The sequence below is a fragment of the Carcharhinus amblyrhynchos genome, chromosome 17 (genome assembly GCF_965287045.1).
Source record: "Carcharhinus amblyrhynchos chromosome 17, sCarAmb.v2.hapA, whole genome shotgun sequence".
Taxonomy (NCBI): domain Eukaryota; kingdom Metazoa; phylum Chordata; class Chondrichthyes; order Carcharhiniformes; family Carcharhinidae; genus Carcharhinus; species Carcharhinus amblyrhynchos.
The window spans coordinates 43,577,340-43,590,441 of NC_137340.1; the positions used below are offsets into that span (position 1 = coordinate 43,577,340).

General features: G+C 41.6%; 1 protein-coding gene across 3 annotated transcripts in view; it reads left to right on the top strand.

Annotated features, from left to right (window-relative positions):
- Positions 1 to 13,102, top strand: part of xpnpep1 (X-prolyl aminopeptidase (aminopeptidase P) 1, soluble) — an 89,473-nt gene that overhangs the window by 53,503 nt on the left and 22,868 nt on the right. For all 3 annotated transcript variants that reach the window (XM_080205874.1, XM_080205876.1, XM_080205875.1), the window contains 5 exons: positions 592 to 650; positions 6,234 to 6,311; positions 7,993 to 8,064; positions 10,680 to 10,740; positions 12,802 to 12,871. In XM_080205874.1, the coding sequence (XP_080062000.1) occupies positions 592 to 650; positions 6,234 to 6,311; positions 7,993 to 8,064; positions 10,680 to 10,740; positions 12,802 to 12,871 (340 nt within the window). The remainder of the gene's footprint in view (positions 1 to 591; positions 651 to 6,233; positions 6,312 to 7,992; positions 8,065 to 10,679; positions 10,741 to 12,801; positions 12,872 to 13,102) is intronic.

Below are 13,102 nucleotides of genomic sequence, written 5' to 3' on the forward strand. Positions count from 1 at the left end.
AGGGAAAACAGGCAGTTTACTGCTTGATTCTGAAAGAAGCAAGAGGTGTCTCTGTCCCTGTGTCTTTCTCTCTCTGGAGGCTGCTGCTTAGGTGTCAGAGGACAAGCATCTCTCTGTCTCTCTTCATATGCTGCTGTTTTTTGTTAACTGAATTTAAAGAGAAGTTTAAGTCTATAAGAGGAATATTGCTTAAATTGGAACTAATAGAGATAGATTAGCAGTTAAGAATTGTATCTTGTCATGTTAAGTATTCCAGTTGCTAAAAGTTAAGCTAATTGTTATAGTTAAACTATGTTGTTAAAGTTGTTTGGATAAAAGATTCCAGGTGTGTCAATAGAATCACACCTGGAGAGAAATACCTTATCATCACATTAATGCCAAAATAGCAAAAAAACTGTTAGAGTCCAGTCAGGCCTTGTAACATACTCTAGGATTTCTGCTCTAACATATATTATGTAATATATATCAACATGTGTAATACTAAGTGACTAATAAAAATAGCACTTGAGACTGAGGTTTCTTTTTGCAACTTAATTTTCTATTAACATTTTGATTAGTTTTGAGATACTTACTGAAATTGCGATGTTGCAGGTTCCGAAAGGCAATGTAACGGAACTGGATGCTTCAGACAAAGCATTTGAATTCCGCAGGTAAGTCTTAATGCTGCAATCTGTGTGACACAAGTTTCTCTGTCAGTGGGGCGGTATGGTGGCACAAGTGGTTAGCTTTGCTGTCTCTCAGCGCCAGGACCTGGGTTTGATTCCTGGTTTGGGCCACTGTCTCCGTGGAGTTTGCACATTCTCCCTGTGTCTGCATGGTTTTCCTCGGGTCCTCTGGTTTCTTCCCACAGACCAAAGATGTGCGGTTAGGTTGATTAGCCATGCTAAATTGACCCTAGCTTTGGGGATGGGGCGAGGGGGGTAAGAAGTCTAAATATGTAAGGTTATGGGGATAGGGTGGGATTGTTGGCCAAATGTCATCTGTTCTTGTTTTACTAGTTAGGAGCATTAGGGAGTAATTTTCTTAGGATTTTGTTGCCCATATACATATTTCATGGCCAATTTTAAGATTGGCTGTGCTTGGATAGAATCATGGAATGTGATTTAGAAATTTGGAATCGTAGAGGCTTATAGCACAAGTGAGGCCATTGGTCCCATTATGTCTGTGCTAGCTAAGAATGACCTAGCAAGCCTTATCCTACCTCTAGTTCCTGCTCCATAGCGCTCTAGGTTACAGCACTTCCAGGCACTTTTTTAAATGTAGTATTGGTTTCTGCTTTTACTATTCCAGATGGTGAATTCCAATACTGCATTACCATTGATTGAAAAAAAAATCCTCAACTCTTTCTGCCACTTACTTTGAATCGATGCCCCTGGTTATTGATTGCTATACCAAAGGGAATAAGAATTTTCTGTACATTTCATTTAGATCCCTCATAATTTTATTCATCTCAATTAAATAATTCCCTCGTGCCTCCTCTGTAACAAAGAAAACAACATCACCCTACCTGAGCTTCCCTCATTGCTAAAATCCTTAAACTCTAGTGGAAACTACAAAGCGTTTTTGAACAATAAAATGTGGAAATTAAAACAGAAGTTTGATTTTTTTATTGAAATAAGAATGAACCAAAATTTTAGTCTCCAAAAGCCATTGTAATTATTAATGGGCAGAATGTGATTCTCAAGATGCCAGTAAATAATCTTGCAAATCTCCAGTAATAAAGGTTTAATGTGACTTAATTGGTCATCATAAATCAGTGGCCCTGGTTAATTACAGTGCGTATTTCAAAGACCTTTAAAATAATTTGGCCCTTCATCTCTACAAACTAATGCACCTGGCATCTATTTTCGCCGATAATTTATTTGCTGATTTGTCATTTTTGCATTTTGTGAATGCGAGAAACTACAAAGGGTCACGAACGAAGCCCAATCCATCACACAAACCAGCCTCCCATCCATTGATTCTGTCTACACTTCCCGCTGCCTCGCAAATAAGAACATAAGAACATAAGAAATAGGAGCAGGAGTAGGCCATCTAGTCCTTCGAGCCTGCCCCGCCATTCAATAAGATCATGGCTGATCTGTCGTGGCTCAGTTCCACTTTCCCGCCCTCTCCCCATAACCCTTAATCCCCTCTCTTATCAAGAACCCATCAACCCGCTTCTTAAAAATATTTAGCGAGGCAGCCTCCACCACTTCAACGGGCAGAGAATTCCAGAGATTCACCACCCTTTGAGTGAAGAAGTTCCTCCTCAACTCCGTTCTAAACTGCCTCCCCTTTATCTTGAGTCTGTGCCCCCTAGTCCTACTGTCTTTTTTGAGCGGGAAGAGTCTCTCCACCTCTATCCTATCCATCCCATTCATCATCTTATACGTCTCAATGAGATCTCCCCTCATTCTTCTAAACTCTAACGAGTACAAGCCTAATTTATTCAGCCTCTCCTCATAGCTCAACCCCCTCAACTCCGGTATCAGCCTAGTAAACCTCCTCTGCACTCCCTCCAAGGCCAAAATATCCTTGTGCAGGTGCGGCGCCCAAAACTGCACACAGTACTCCAGCTGCGGCCTCACCAATGCCCTATACAGCTGCAGCAAGACCTCCCTACTTTTATATTCAATCCCCCTCGCTATGAAGGCCAGCATCCCATTCGCCTTCCTGACCACCTGCTGCACCTGCAAGCTGGGTTTTTGTGACTCATGCACAAGGACACAAGCAGCCAGCATAATTAAAGACTCCACACACCCCAGACATTCTTCCATCCTCTTCCATCAGGAAAAAGATACAAAAGTCTGAGGTCATGTACCAACCCCGACTCAAGAACAACTTCTTCCCTGCTGCTGTCAAACTTTTGAATGGACCTGCCTCACAGTAAGGTGATCTTTTTCAACACTGTAGCTATGACTGTAGCACTACATTCTGTACTTTCTCCTTTCCTTCTCTATGAACAGTATGCTTTGTATAATGCGCAAGAACCAATACTTTTCACTGTATACTAATAATAAATTAAATTAAATCAAATGGATGCTTGGAACTAATCAATATCTTTGCCATGTTAAATCAGAACACCAAGGTGCTGGTAACTTGAGATGCGTGTGGGACTAAATTCGGCAGATGAGGATCTGTGGTGACGGTTCAAGACTAGAAGATTGAACCTTTTGTTATTGAGAGAGAAAGAGCTTGTTTATTTATAAAGCACCATTCAGAACCTACGGACTTGTGCTTCTGATTTGATTTGGTTTATTATTGTCACCCATATTGGTATACAATGAAAAGTATTGTTTCTTGCATGCTATACAGACAAAGCATACCGTACACATAAAAGGAAACGAGACGGTGCAGAATGTAGTGTTACAGTCAGCGTTAGGGGGTAGAGAAGATTAACTTAATGAGGTATGTCCATTCAAAAGTCTGACAGCAGCAAGGAAGAAGCTGTTCTTGAGTCGGTTGGTACGTGTATCTTTCTTCCGACGGAAGGTGGAAGAGAGTATGTCTGGGGTGCATAGGGTCCTTGATTATGTTGGCTGCTTTTCTGAGGCAGTAGGAAGTGTAGACAGAGTCAATGGATGGGAGGCTGTTTGCGTGAGGGACTGGGCTCCTTTGTAGTTTCTTGTGGTCTTGAACAGAGTGGATGTCATACCATGCTATGATACATCTAGAAAGGATGCTTTCTATGGTGCATCTGTAAAAGTTGGCGAGAGTTGTAGTGGACATGCCAACAATGCCTTTTGTGAAAGTAGAGGTGTTGGTGGACTTTCTTAACTATAGCGTTAGCATGGAGGGACCAGGACAGATTGTTGATGATCTGGACGCCTAGACACCTGAAGCTCTCGACCATTTGCTTTCTGAAGTCGATGACTATCTCCTTGATTTTACTGACATTGAGAAGAGATTACTATCGTTGCGCTAGTTCACCAGATCTCTCTCTCTTTCCTGAACTCCGTCTCATTATTCTTTGAGCTCCGACCCACTATGGTGGTGTCAACAGCAAACTTGAAAATCGAGTTGGAGGGGAACCTGGCCACACAGTCATAGGTATGTAAGGAGTACACCAAGGGGCTGAGACACAGCCTTGTGGAGCACTATTGTTGAGGATGATCGTGGAGAAGGTATTGTTGCCTATCCTTACTGATTGTGGTCTATGAGTTAAGAAGTTCAGATCCAGTCGCAGAGGGAAGAGCCTAGGCCCAGGCCACAGAGTTTGGAGATGAGTTTTCCGGGGATAATGGTGTTGAAGGCTGAGGTGTAGTCAATAAATAGAAGTCTGACATAGGTGACTTTGTTAACTAGGTGTTCCAGGGTTGTGTGTAGGGCCAGGGAGATGGCATTTGCTGTGCACCTGTTGTGGCGATAGGTGAGTGGTTGTGTTTCCAGGCAACCTGGGAGACCGGAATTAATCTGAGCCATGACTAATCTTTCAAAGCACTTCATGATGATGGATGCCCGAGCCACCAGATGATAGTCATTAAGGCACACTGCCTGGCTTTTCTTTGGTACGGACTTCTTGAAGCAGACAGGGACTTCAGATTGGTGTAAGGAGAGATTGAAGATGTCTGAGAATATTCCAACCAGTTGGTACACATAGGATTGGAGAGCTTGTCTGTATACCCCATCTGGGCCAATCCTTTGACAGCCAATTAAGTACTTTTGATGTGTGGCCATTGTTGCAATATAGGAAAACTATACACAGTAAGGCATTGTATAAAATCTGATAATGATCAGATGACCTGTTTTAGTGACGTTGGTCGAGGGATAAACATTAGCTACGACAATGGCAAAGAAACTCCCGCGATTCGCCAAAGTAGTGCCTGGGATATTTCACATCTACTTATCATCATTCTCCATTTTTCTGTGCTCTTAAAGCAGTGACCCAGGTTGAGTTGCAGTTTCATGGATGCCCAGATAACCACTTATACAGTGCCCATTCTCTGTTTGTCCATCTACCCGGGAGATATCTGCAGCCAAAGTTTGATGTTAGTGATTCTGCTCATCAGTATGAATATAGAGTGATAGTCGTGAGGTGCAGAATGTTTATCAGTGATTCTGGTAATACCCTATCCTGCATTGTGAAATTAGTAAGGTATATAAAGCAAGAACGAGATTGAATTTTGCTCATTTGTCATTTATAATTACCCGATGCATGGTGGCATTGTGGTTAGCTCTGCTGCCTCTCAGCGCCAGGGACCTGTGGTTCAATTCTGGTCTTGGGTCACAGTCTGTGTGGAGTCTGCACATTCTCCCCATGTCTGCATGGGTTTTCTCTGGGTACTCCTGTTTCCTCCCACATTCCAAAGATGTGCAGGTTAGGTTGATTGGCCATGTTAAATTGCCCCTTAGTGTCCCAAGATGTTGGATGGATTAACCATGGTAAATGTGCAGAGTTATGTGGTTGGGGCTGGGGAGAGAGCCTGGGTAAGATCTTCTGTCAGAGAGTTGGTGCAGACTTGATGGACTGAATGGCCTCCTTCTGCACTGTATGGATTCTACTGACGAAGACTAGGAAATAGATTTACACTGCCCATTCCCCATACGGATTTAAGATTTTCTCTGGATATTTCAGAACCATAATATTGTTATTACACACAAAGAAATGCCTACTCCAAAGGGAGTTGAACGTATTAGCTGAGTAGGGGGTTAAGGGAGTTGAACATATTAGCTGAGTAGGGCTACAGCAAAGATGGGGGATACTGAAGATTGAGTCGCACTGTTGAAATCTGAGTTCCTGTCTGTGCTGAATTATAAAGCTGCCTAGGTGGAGGTCTGGAGGAAGACCACCTAGCGATTACTCATCAGGGTAACTACATCATCAGCATCACCAGTGTCAGCAGGGAATGAAATATATCACCTTTGATAACTTAGGTCCCACTTTTCATTTACAGTCTATTTATAATTTGAAACTGTTCTGCGCCATTATTGAAATTATTCAATAATTTGAAATAACAATGAAAATAACATTGCAAAATGGGTTCTTGGCGTTAAATTGTTGGATTCAGTGGAACTGACTATATCCTGTTTTTAATCAGTGCACATTTTCTTAATGGTCATCACGCTATCATTGCTTTAGAGTAAATTTTTGTAATGGTGAAATTGGATGGTTAAACAAAGTACCAGTTTCATGTTTAAAAAGTGATGTGTTATGTTGATGTTTCCAATGTATTTGGTATTAAATTCTGCAGTTGAAGAATGCATTTGCAAATATGACATTTTTCACTCATCCCTCTCTGAATATTTTGCAGGCAGCAAGACAAATTTGTGGACTTGAGTTTTTCCACCATCTCCAGCACAGGTCCAAACAGTGCAATAATTCACTACAGGTAAAAACCAATGGATTGAACAGTTGTGGTGTTGCATTGTGATTAATGCTGAATAGTTAAAAATAAGCTTTGAAAACGAAATGTTCGGCCTTGGGATCTGTTCTTTCTAAAGGCAGAAGCTTAACAGAGTCCTCCATGTAGGAACATGGAAGTGAGATGTAGGGCCACTCAACCCCTCTAACCTGCTCCGCTATTCCATTAGATCATAGCTGATTTTGCACCTCAATGCTATTTTCCTTTTTATTCCCAGCTCTTTCAAGGGTACTTTTATGGATGTTGGTGTCCTCTGATTTTTTTAAGCATGTGCGTTAATCACCCAGTTAGACAACAGCTTCTGCTGTGGCTAAATGGGGCTCTCTGAACCCTCCATTGGACTTTGTCAGGGAGCAGTCTTCAATGATGTGAATCATTGATTGGGATGCAACAACATTGCACCCTGAGTTCCCTGCAAAGCCCCACTTGTGCCTATTTGCTGCCCAAAGGCCTTGGCCAGTGCGGAAACGGTTGAGGAGTGCCCAATGTTGGCATAGCAGGTTGAAGCCAAGTGGGTGGTCTGAGGGATCTGTGATGAGGAAGTGTTTTTTAATGGTGGCGTCTTTATTCCATTCCTGTTGCCACAGGGCCTCTGCTTGTTGTTGCTTGGCACGGTGGCCTTAGCCATACAGGCTGGCATGATGGGTGGTGAGCAGCTGGTAGATTGGTATGGTCCTTGTACAGCAGTAGACTTGGGTTGATGCAGACCTTCTCCAGGAGTTTTCTTATTGCAATCTCTCTCTTTATGTGAGTGTGAGAGGTGCACGGAGAATGGGATATAAAGGTAGGGATGCTTTGCTACAGTTGTACAATACACAAAGAAGGGAATAAGAAAGCATTTGAAGCAATTCAGAGAATACTCACTTCACTGACACCTGGGATGGGGCGGGGTGGGAGAGGGGGGTTTATCGTGCAAGGAAAGGTTAGACAGGCTGGGCCCATATCCACTGAACTTTAGAAGGTTGCGAGATCTTATCAAAGTATATAAGATCCTGAGGGGGCTTGACAGGATGGGATACTGAAAAGATGTTTCCCTTCGTGGGAGGGATGAGAACAAGGGGACACAGTTTAAAAATAAGGATCTCTCATTTAAGATGGTGACGAGAAGAAACTTTTTTTGAGGGTTGTGAATCTCCTCCTCCAAAATTGGTGCAGACAAATTCACTGAATAGTGTTAAGGCAGAGGTAGGTTGACACATTTGGGATATTGGGAGTAGGTGGAATGTGGAATTGAGGCCTCATTCCGATCATCCATGATCTTATGGAATAGCAGAGCAGGCTCAAGGGGCCGAATGGCTTGCTCCAAATCCTAATTCTGTTGTTTGTAGTTGGGGCTTTCTAGGTCCAACATGCAATGTGCTGCTTTTGCCAACACGACTATATTACTGCACTTCCTAAGAGATCATTTTTGCAATAATGATATTGCATTTACAAGCAAAAAATTTGCAGTAATTAGACTTGAGTAAGGCTATTAAAGGATATGGAATGAATTAGAAATTACAATTCAGATTAACTATGATCTCATTGAATGCCAGAACAGGCTTGAAGGCTAAGCCTCTTGTACTTGTTGTGAGGGACATTTGTATGCAGTATAATAAATACTTGTACTTGAAGCTTATTTAAATTTCAGACTTGTTTAAATTTTCAGACCCACTCCGCACACAAACAGAACTTTATCAGTGAATGAAGTCTACCTTTTGGATTCTGGTGCTCAGTACAGGTAAGATATTGTAGTAAATTAAACAAGAGCTGCACTTTTTTAAAACAAAAAAATCATTTACCGGTATAATCTATATGCAAGTGATTAGTTATTTCTGAAGGGAAAGGAGAAGCTCTCATTTCTGGAGCACCTTATGTCATTGACAAGCCTCTTAAGTGCTTTGCACAGATGATTGTCATGATGCGCTAAGTAATTAAGTTCACTGATGCACAGCATAATTCCACAAATGTCAGTCAAGTGACTGACCGCATTATCTGTTTTGTTAGATGGAAGAATGTGGAAGCACACACTACATTTATTCAAAAACAGTTATGGGATTTTTTTCCCCTACACAGGCAGACAAGGCCTTGATCTCAAAAATGACATCTGTGATCACAGATCATTCATTTATGATTGCATGGAAGTAATATCTTAGTCCGCGTGCTGATGAGGTTTGAGTCATACAGTTACAGAGGTTTACAGCACGGAAACAGGCCTTTTGGCCTAACTTGTCCATGCCGTCCAGTTTTTGCCACTAAGCTAGTCCCAATTACTTGCATTTGACCCATATCCCTCTATACCCATCTTACCCATGTAACTGTCTAAATGCTTTTCAAAAGACAAAATTATACCACCTCTACTACTGCCTCTGGCAGCTTGTTTCAGACACTCACCACCCTCTCTGAAAAAATTGCCCCTCTGGACACTTCTGTATCTCTCCCCTCTCACGTTAAACCTATGCCCTCTAATTTTAAACTTCTTTACCTTTGGAAAAAGATGTTGACTATCTACCTTAACTATGCCCCTTAATATCTTATAGAACTTCATAAGATCACCCCTCCACCCCCTACACTCCAGGGAAGAAAGTCCCAGTCAAGCCAGCATCTCCTTATAACTTAATAGACAGATGGATTTCAATTCTGTGGCATTTGCTTCCAATTGAAACTGAACAATTGGTGCTGGAAACTAAAGCCTGGGAACAGGTCTCCATATTTATAACATGGTGGTGAATTGGACTGTTTGTCATGCTGCCTTTTAGTAACTTTTCTTTAGTTGACTCTAGCCCATAGTGGCAACATGTTTGGCTACTTTTGCTCAGTGGCATTGTAGACTTATGAAAATATTGATCGCCAATTCCATTATTAGGGAAGTAATTTTAACGGTTCATATTTAGACACAGGCTCCATATAACAGATTCAATGGAAAGAACTTAACCAGTTTGAATGGAAAAACAGGAGAATTTCACACTGATGGTGTCAATATGTAGATTCTAATTTGGGAAAAATTTGACATGCAGCAGTTCAACATTAGAGAATACCAACTGTTAAGTATAATCTCTTTCACTCTTTGAAAGAGAGTCAACCTTCACATGCAAGCTCTTTCCTGCTGTTGCTAATCTCCCACTCCTCCTCTGATTTGGCATGTTTGGAGACATTTTATTTTTCTGGACAGTTAGCATGCCGGCTGATGTGAGGGACTTTCCTCTTGTTGCCCCCAGTGAAAGAACTTCTGAGAGGGCCCCCGAATGGGTTCTTCATGACAAGGAATAATGTCCAAAGATGTCTCACTTCAGTAGCGTGATGGCGATCTGTGTATCGGTCTGAAGTTTTGGCAGTGCTCTTACCTCTGAGACAGAAGGTCGTAGGTTTAAGCCTCACTCCAGAGACTTGAGCATGTAATGTAGTACTGTGAGAATGTTGCACTGCTGTGGAGATGCTGGCGTTGGACTGGGGTAAACACAGTAAGAAGTCTCTCAACACCAGGTTAAAGTCCAACAGGTTTATTTGGTAGCAAAGGCCACTAGCTTTTGGAGCGCTGCCCCTTCGTCAGATAAGTGGGAGTTCTATTCACAAACAGGGCGTATAAAGACACAAACTCAATTTACAAAGTAATGATTGGAATGCGAGTCTTTACAGATAATCAAGTCTTAAAGGTACAATGTGAGTGGAGAGAGCGTTAAGCACAGGTTAAAGAGATGTGTATTGTCTCCAGACAGGACAGTTATTGAGATTTTGCAAGCCAAAGCAAGTAGTGGGGGTTACAGATAGTTTGACATGAACCCGGTTGAGGCCATCCTCATGTGTGCAGAACTTGGCTATCAGTTTCTGCTCAGAATGTTGCACTGTCAGAGGTGTCGTCTTTTGGATGAGATGTTAAACTGAGATTCCATCTGTCCTCAAGGTAGACGTGAAAGATCGCATGACACTATTTTGAGGAAATGCCTGAAATTCTCCCTGATGTTCTGGTTCACATTTATGTTCAACTGAAAACATTAAAACAGCTTTACTGGGCATTTATCTCGTTGCTGTTTGTAGGACCTTGTATCATGTCCCCAACATTACAGTTCTGTAAATTGGTCTAGTTAGGTGTGTATTAGCCATGCTAAATTCTCCCTCAGTGTACCCGAACAGGCACTGGAGTATGGCTGCTAGGGGATTTTCAAAGTAACTTCATTGCAGCGTTAATGTAAGCCTACTTGTGACATAAATACATAAACTAAAAACTAATATTGTTGGATCTTGCATCATTAATGCAGTTGCCTTTAATTGTGAATACATATGAAACTTCTTTATTTAAGGAGATTTAGATTGATGGCTCTTCATGTAAGAGTAAACTGCTGTTTGTGCTTTAACTAGGGATGGAACTACAGATGTCACACGGACAATGCACTTTGGCACTCCTTCCGAGTATGAGAAGGTATGTTAACCTCTTTTGTGACCACCAATGTACCATTAAGTAGTTCATGAAGCTGCTAAAATCTAGTTATTAACCAGTTAATTGAGCTACTAAAGGTGCCAGATCTGCAAGGTTATGCCTCTTGGGAAAGGCTTGGGTTGCTTTTTTTTTTGAAAAGAGGTGACTGAATGACGGTCTTTTAAATGATAAAATGTTTCAATAGAGTAGACATGGGGTGTATTTCCGATTGTGGCAAAGAGCAATCAATGCAAGATAGTCATCAAGAAATCAATTAGGAAATTACAAAGGTAATTCTTTAGTCCTTGCTGAGAATGTGGAACTCCACCATCACCGGAAGCATTTGAAATGAATAGCACTTATTTTTGATTTGATTTGTTATTGTCACATGTATTAGTATACAGTGAAAAGTATTGTTTCTTGCACACTATACAGACAGAGCATACTGTACATAGAGAAGGAAAGGAGAGAGTGCAGAATGTAGTGTTACAGTCATAGCTAGGGTGCAGAGAAAGATCAACTTATTGCAAAGTAAAGTCCATTCAAAAGTCTGACAGCAGCAGGGAAGAAACTTCTTGAGTCGGTTGGTATGTGTCCTCAGACTTTTGTATCTTTTTCCCAATGGAAGAAGGTGAAAGAGGGAATGTCCAGGATGCGTGGCGTCCTTAATTATGCTGGCTGCTTTTTTGAGGCAGCAGGAAGTGTAGACAGAGTCAATGGATGGGAGGCTGGTTTGCATGATAGACTGGGCTTCGTCACAACCCTTTATAGTTTCTTGCGGTCTTGGACAGAGCAGGAGTGATACCATGCTGTGATACAACCAGAAAGAATGCTTTCTATGGTGCATCTGTAAAGGTTGGTGAGAATCATAGTGGACATGTCATGGGAAAGTAGAGGCGTTGATGGGTTTTCTTAACTGTAACGTCGGCATGGAGGGACCAGGGCAGGTTGTTGGTAATCTGGACACCAAGAAACTTGAAGCTCTCGACCATTTCCACTTTGTCCCCATTGTAAGGAAGAGGTAGATAAGGAAGAGAAGTGAGGGATATGTTGATAGAGTTAGATGAGGAAGGATGGGAAGAAGTGCAAGTACAGCAGAAATGCCACCATAGATTGGTTGGGCTAAATGTCCAGTTTCTGGGCTGTATTCTCTCTGTAATTTTACTTAATGCTGTTTTTAACCTGAATTGATTCATACTGTGTCTATCCCTGTGCCACGACTTTAAGGACAGTTCTAGTTAGCATTATACATTTTCTTGAGACTGAGAGTAAGTAGTCTTTTCTATGGAAAGCATCAGATAGAAGATTTCTTTGTTAACATTAGTGGTTAATAAGTCGATCATTTGCATATGTGGATCTCCACCAGTGAGTCACTGGTTTGTAAAGTTAGCGGAGGATTATCAGCACTTGCATAGGTTTACATCTGTAATGAAATGGCTAGTGTAGGTGGCTGTGGCAGATTGCCACAAATATATAACCAACACAGTGGTTAGCATTGCTGCCTCACAGCACCAGGGTCCCGGGTTCAATTCTGGCCTGGGGTGATTGTCTGTGTGGAGTTTGCACGTTCTCCCGTGTCTGCGGGTGCTCCCACACTCCAGAGATGTGCAAGTTAGATTGACTGGCCATGCTAAGTTGCTCCTTAATGTCAAGGGGATTAGCAGGGTGATTACATGGTCACAGGGATAGGGCCTGGATGGGATTGTTGTCAATGCAGACACAATAGGCCGAATGGCCTCTTTCTGCATTGTTGGGATTCTTTGAGTCACTTTGAAATCATTTTTGGTCTCTGGTATTTATAGTTTCCTCTGGAGATTTTGCATGATTTAGCTTTGACCAGTTTTTGTGACAATCTGTCTTGAGAGGAATAGTGATCATCGTTGCAACAGTTTGATGATAAAACAATACATGATTGATGAGGAGGATATTCTGTATCCTGTATGTAATGTAGTTAAATGTGATTTTTTTTTAAAAGCCCTCAGATCTTTTAGAGGCTGTAAGTAAAATATATTTGTGTTGAAATATATTTTATCCGTTTTTACATGTGCTTTCTATTATCCTCAGGAGTGCTTCACTTGTGTGTTGAAGGGGCATATCTGTCTGGCTTCAACAATTTTCCCAAGCGGTACCAAAGGTAATACAGTTCATAGCCGTTTAGAAGTACTTGAGCAGTGTTGGAAAAAGAGACATGCTATCAAAACTTTTTATCTTGTACTCAAATTCCAATGGGAATGAGAGAACAATTTTTACTGCCTGAGATGAAAGTGCTGATTGATTGGCAAGTGGACTCTGGTGGAGGCATTCTCTAAACGTTTGTAGACAAATGGAACATGTTCAAATATTGCATCTTTTTCAGCTGAACACA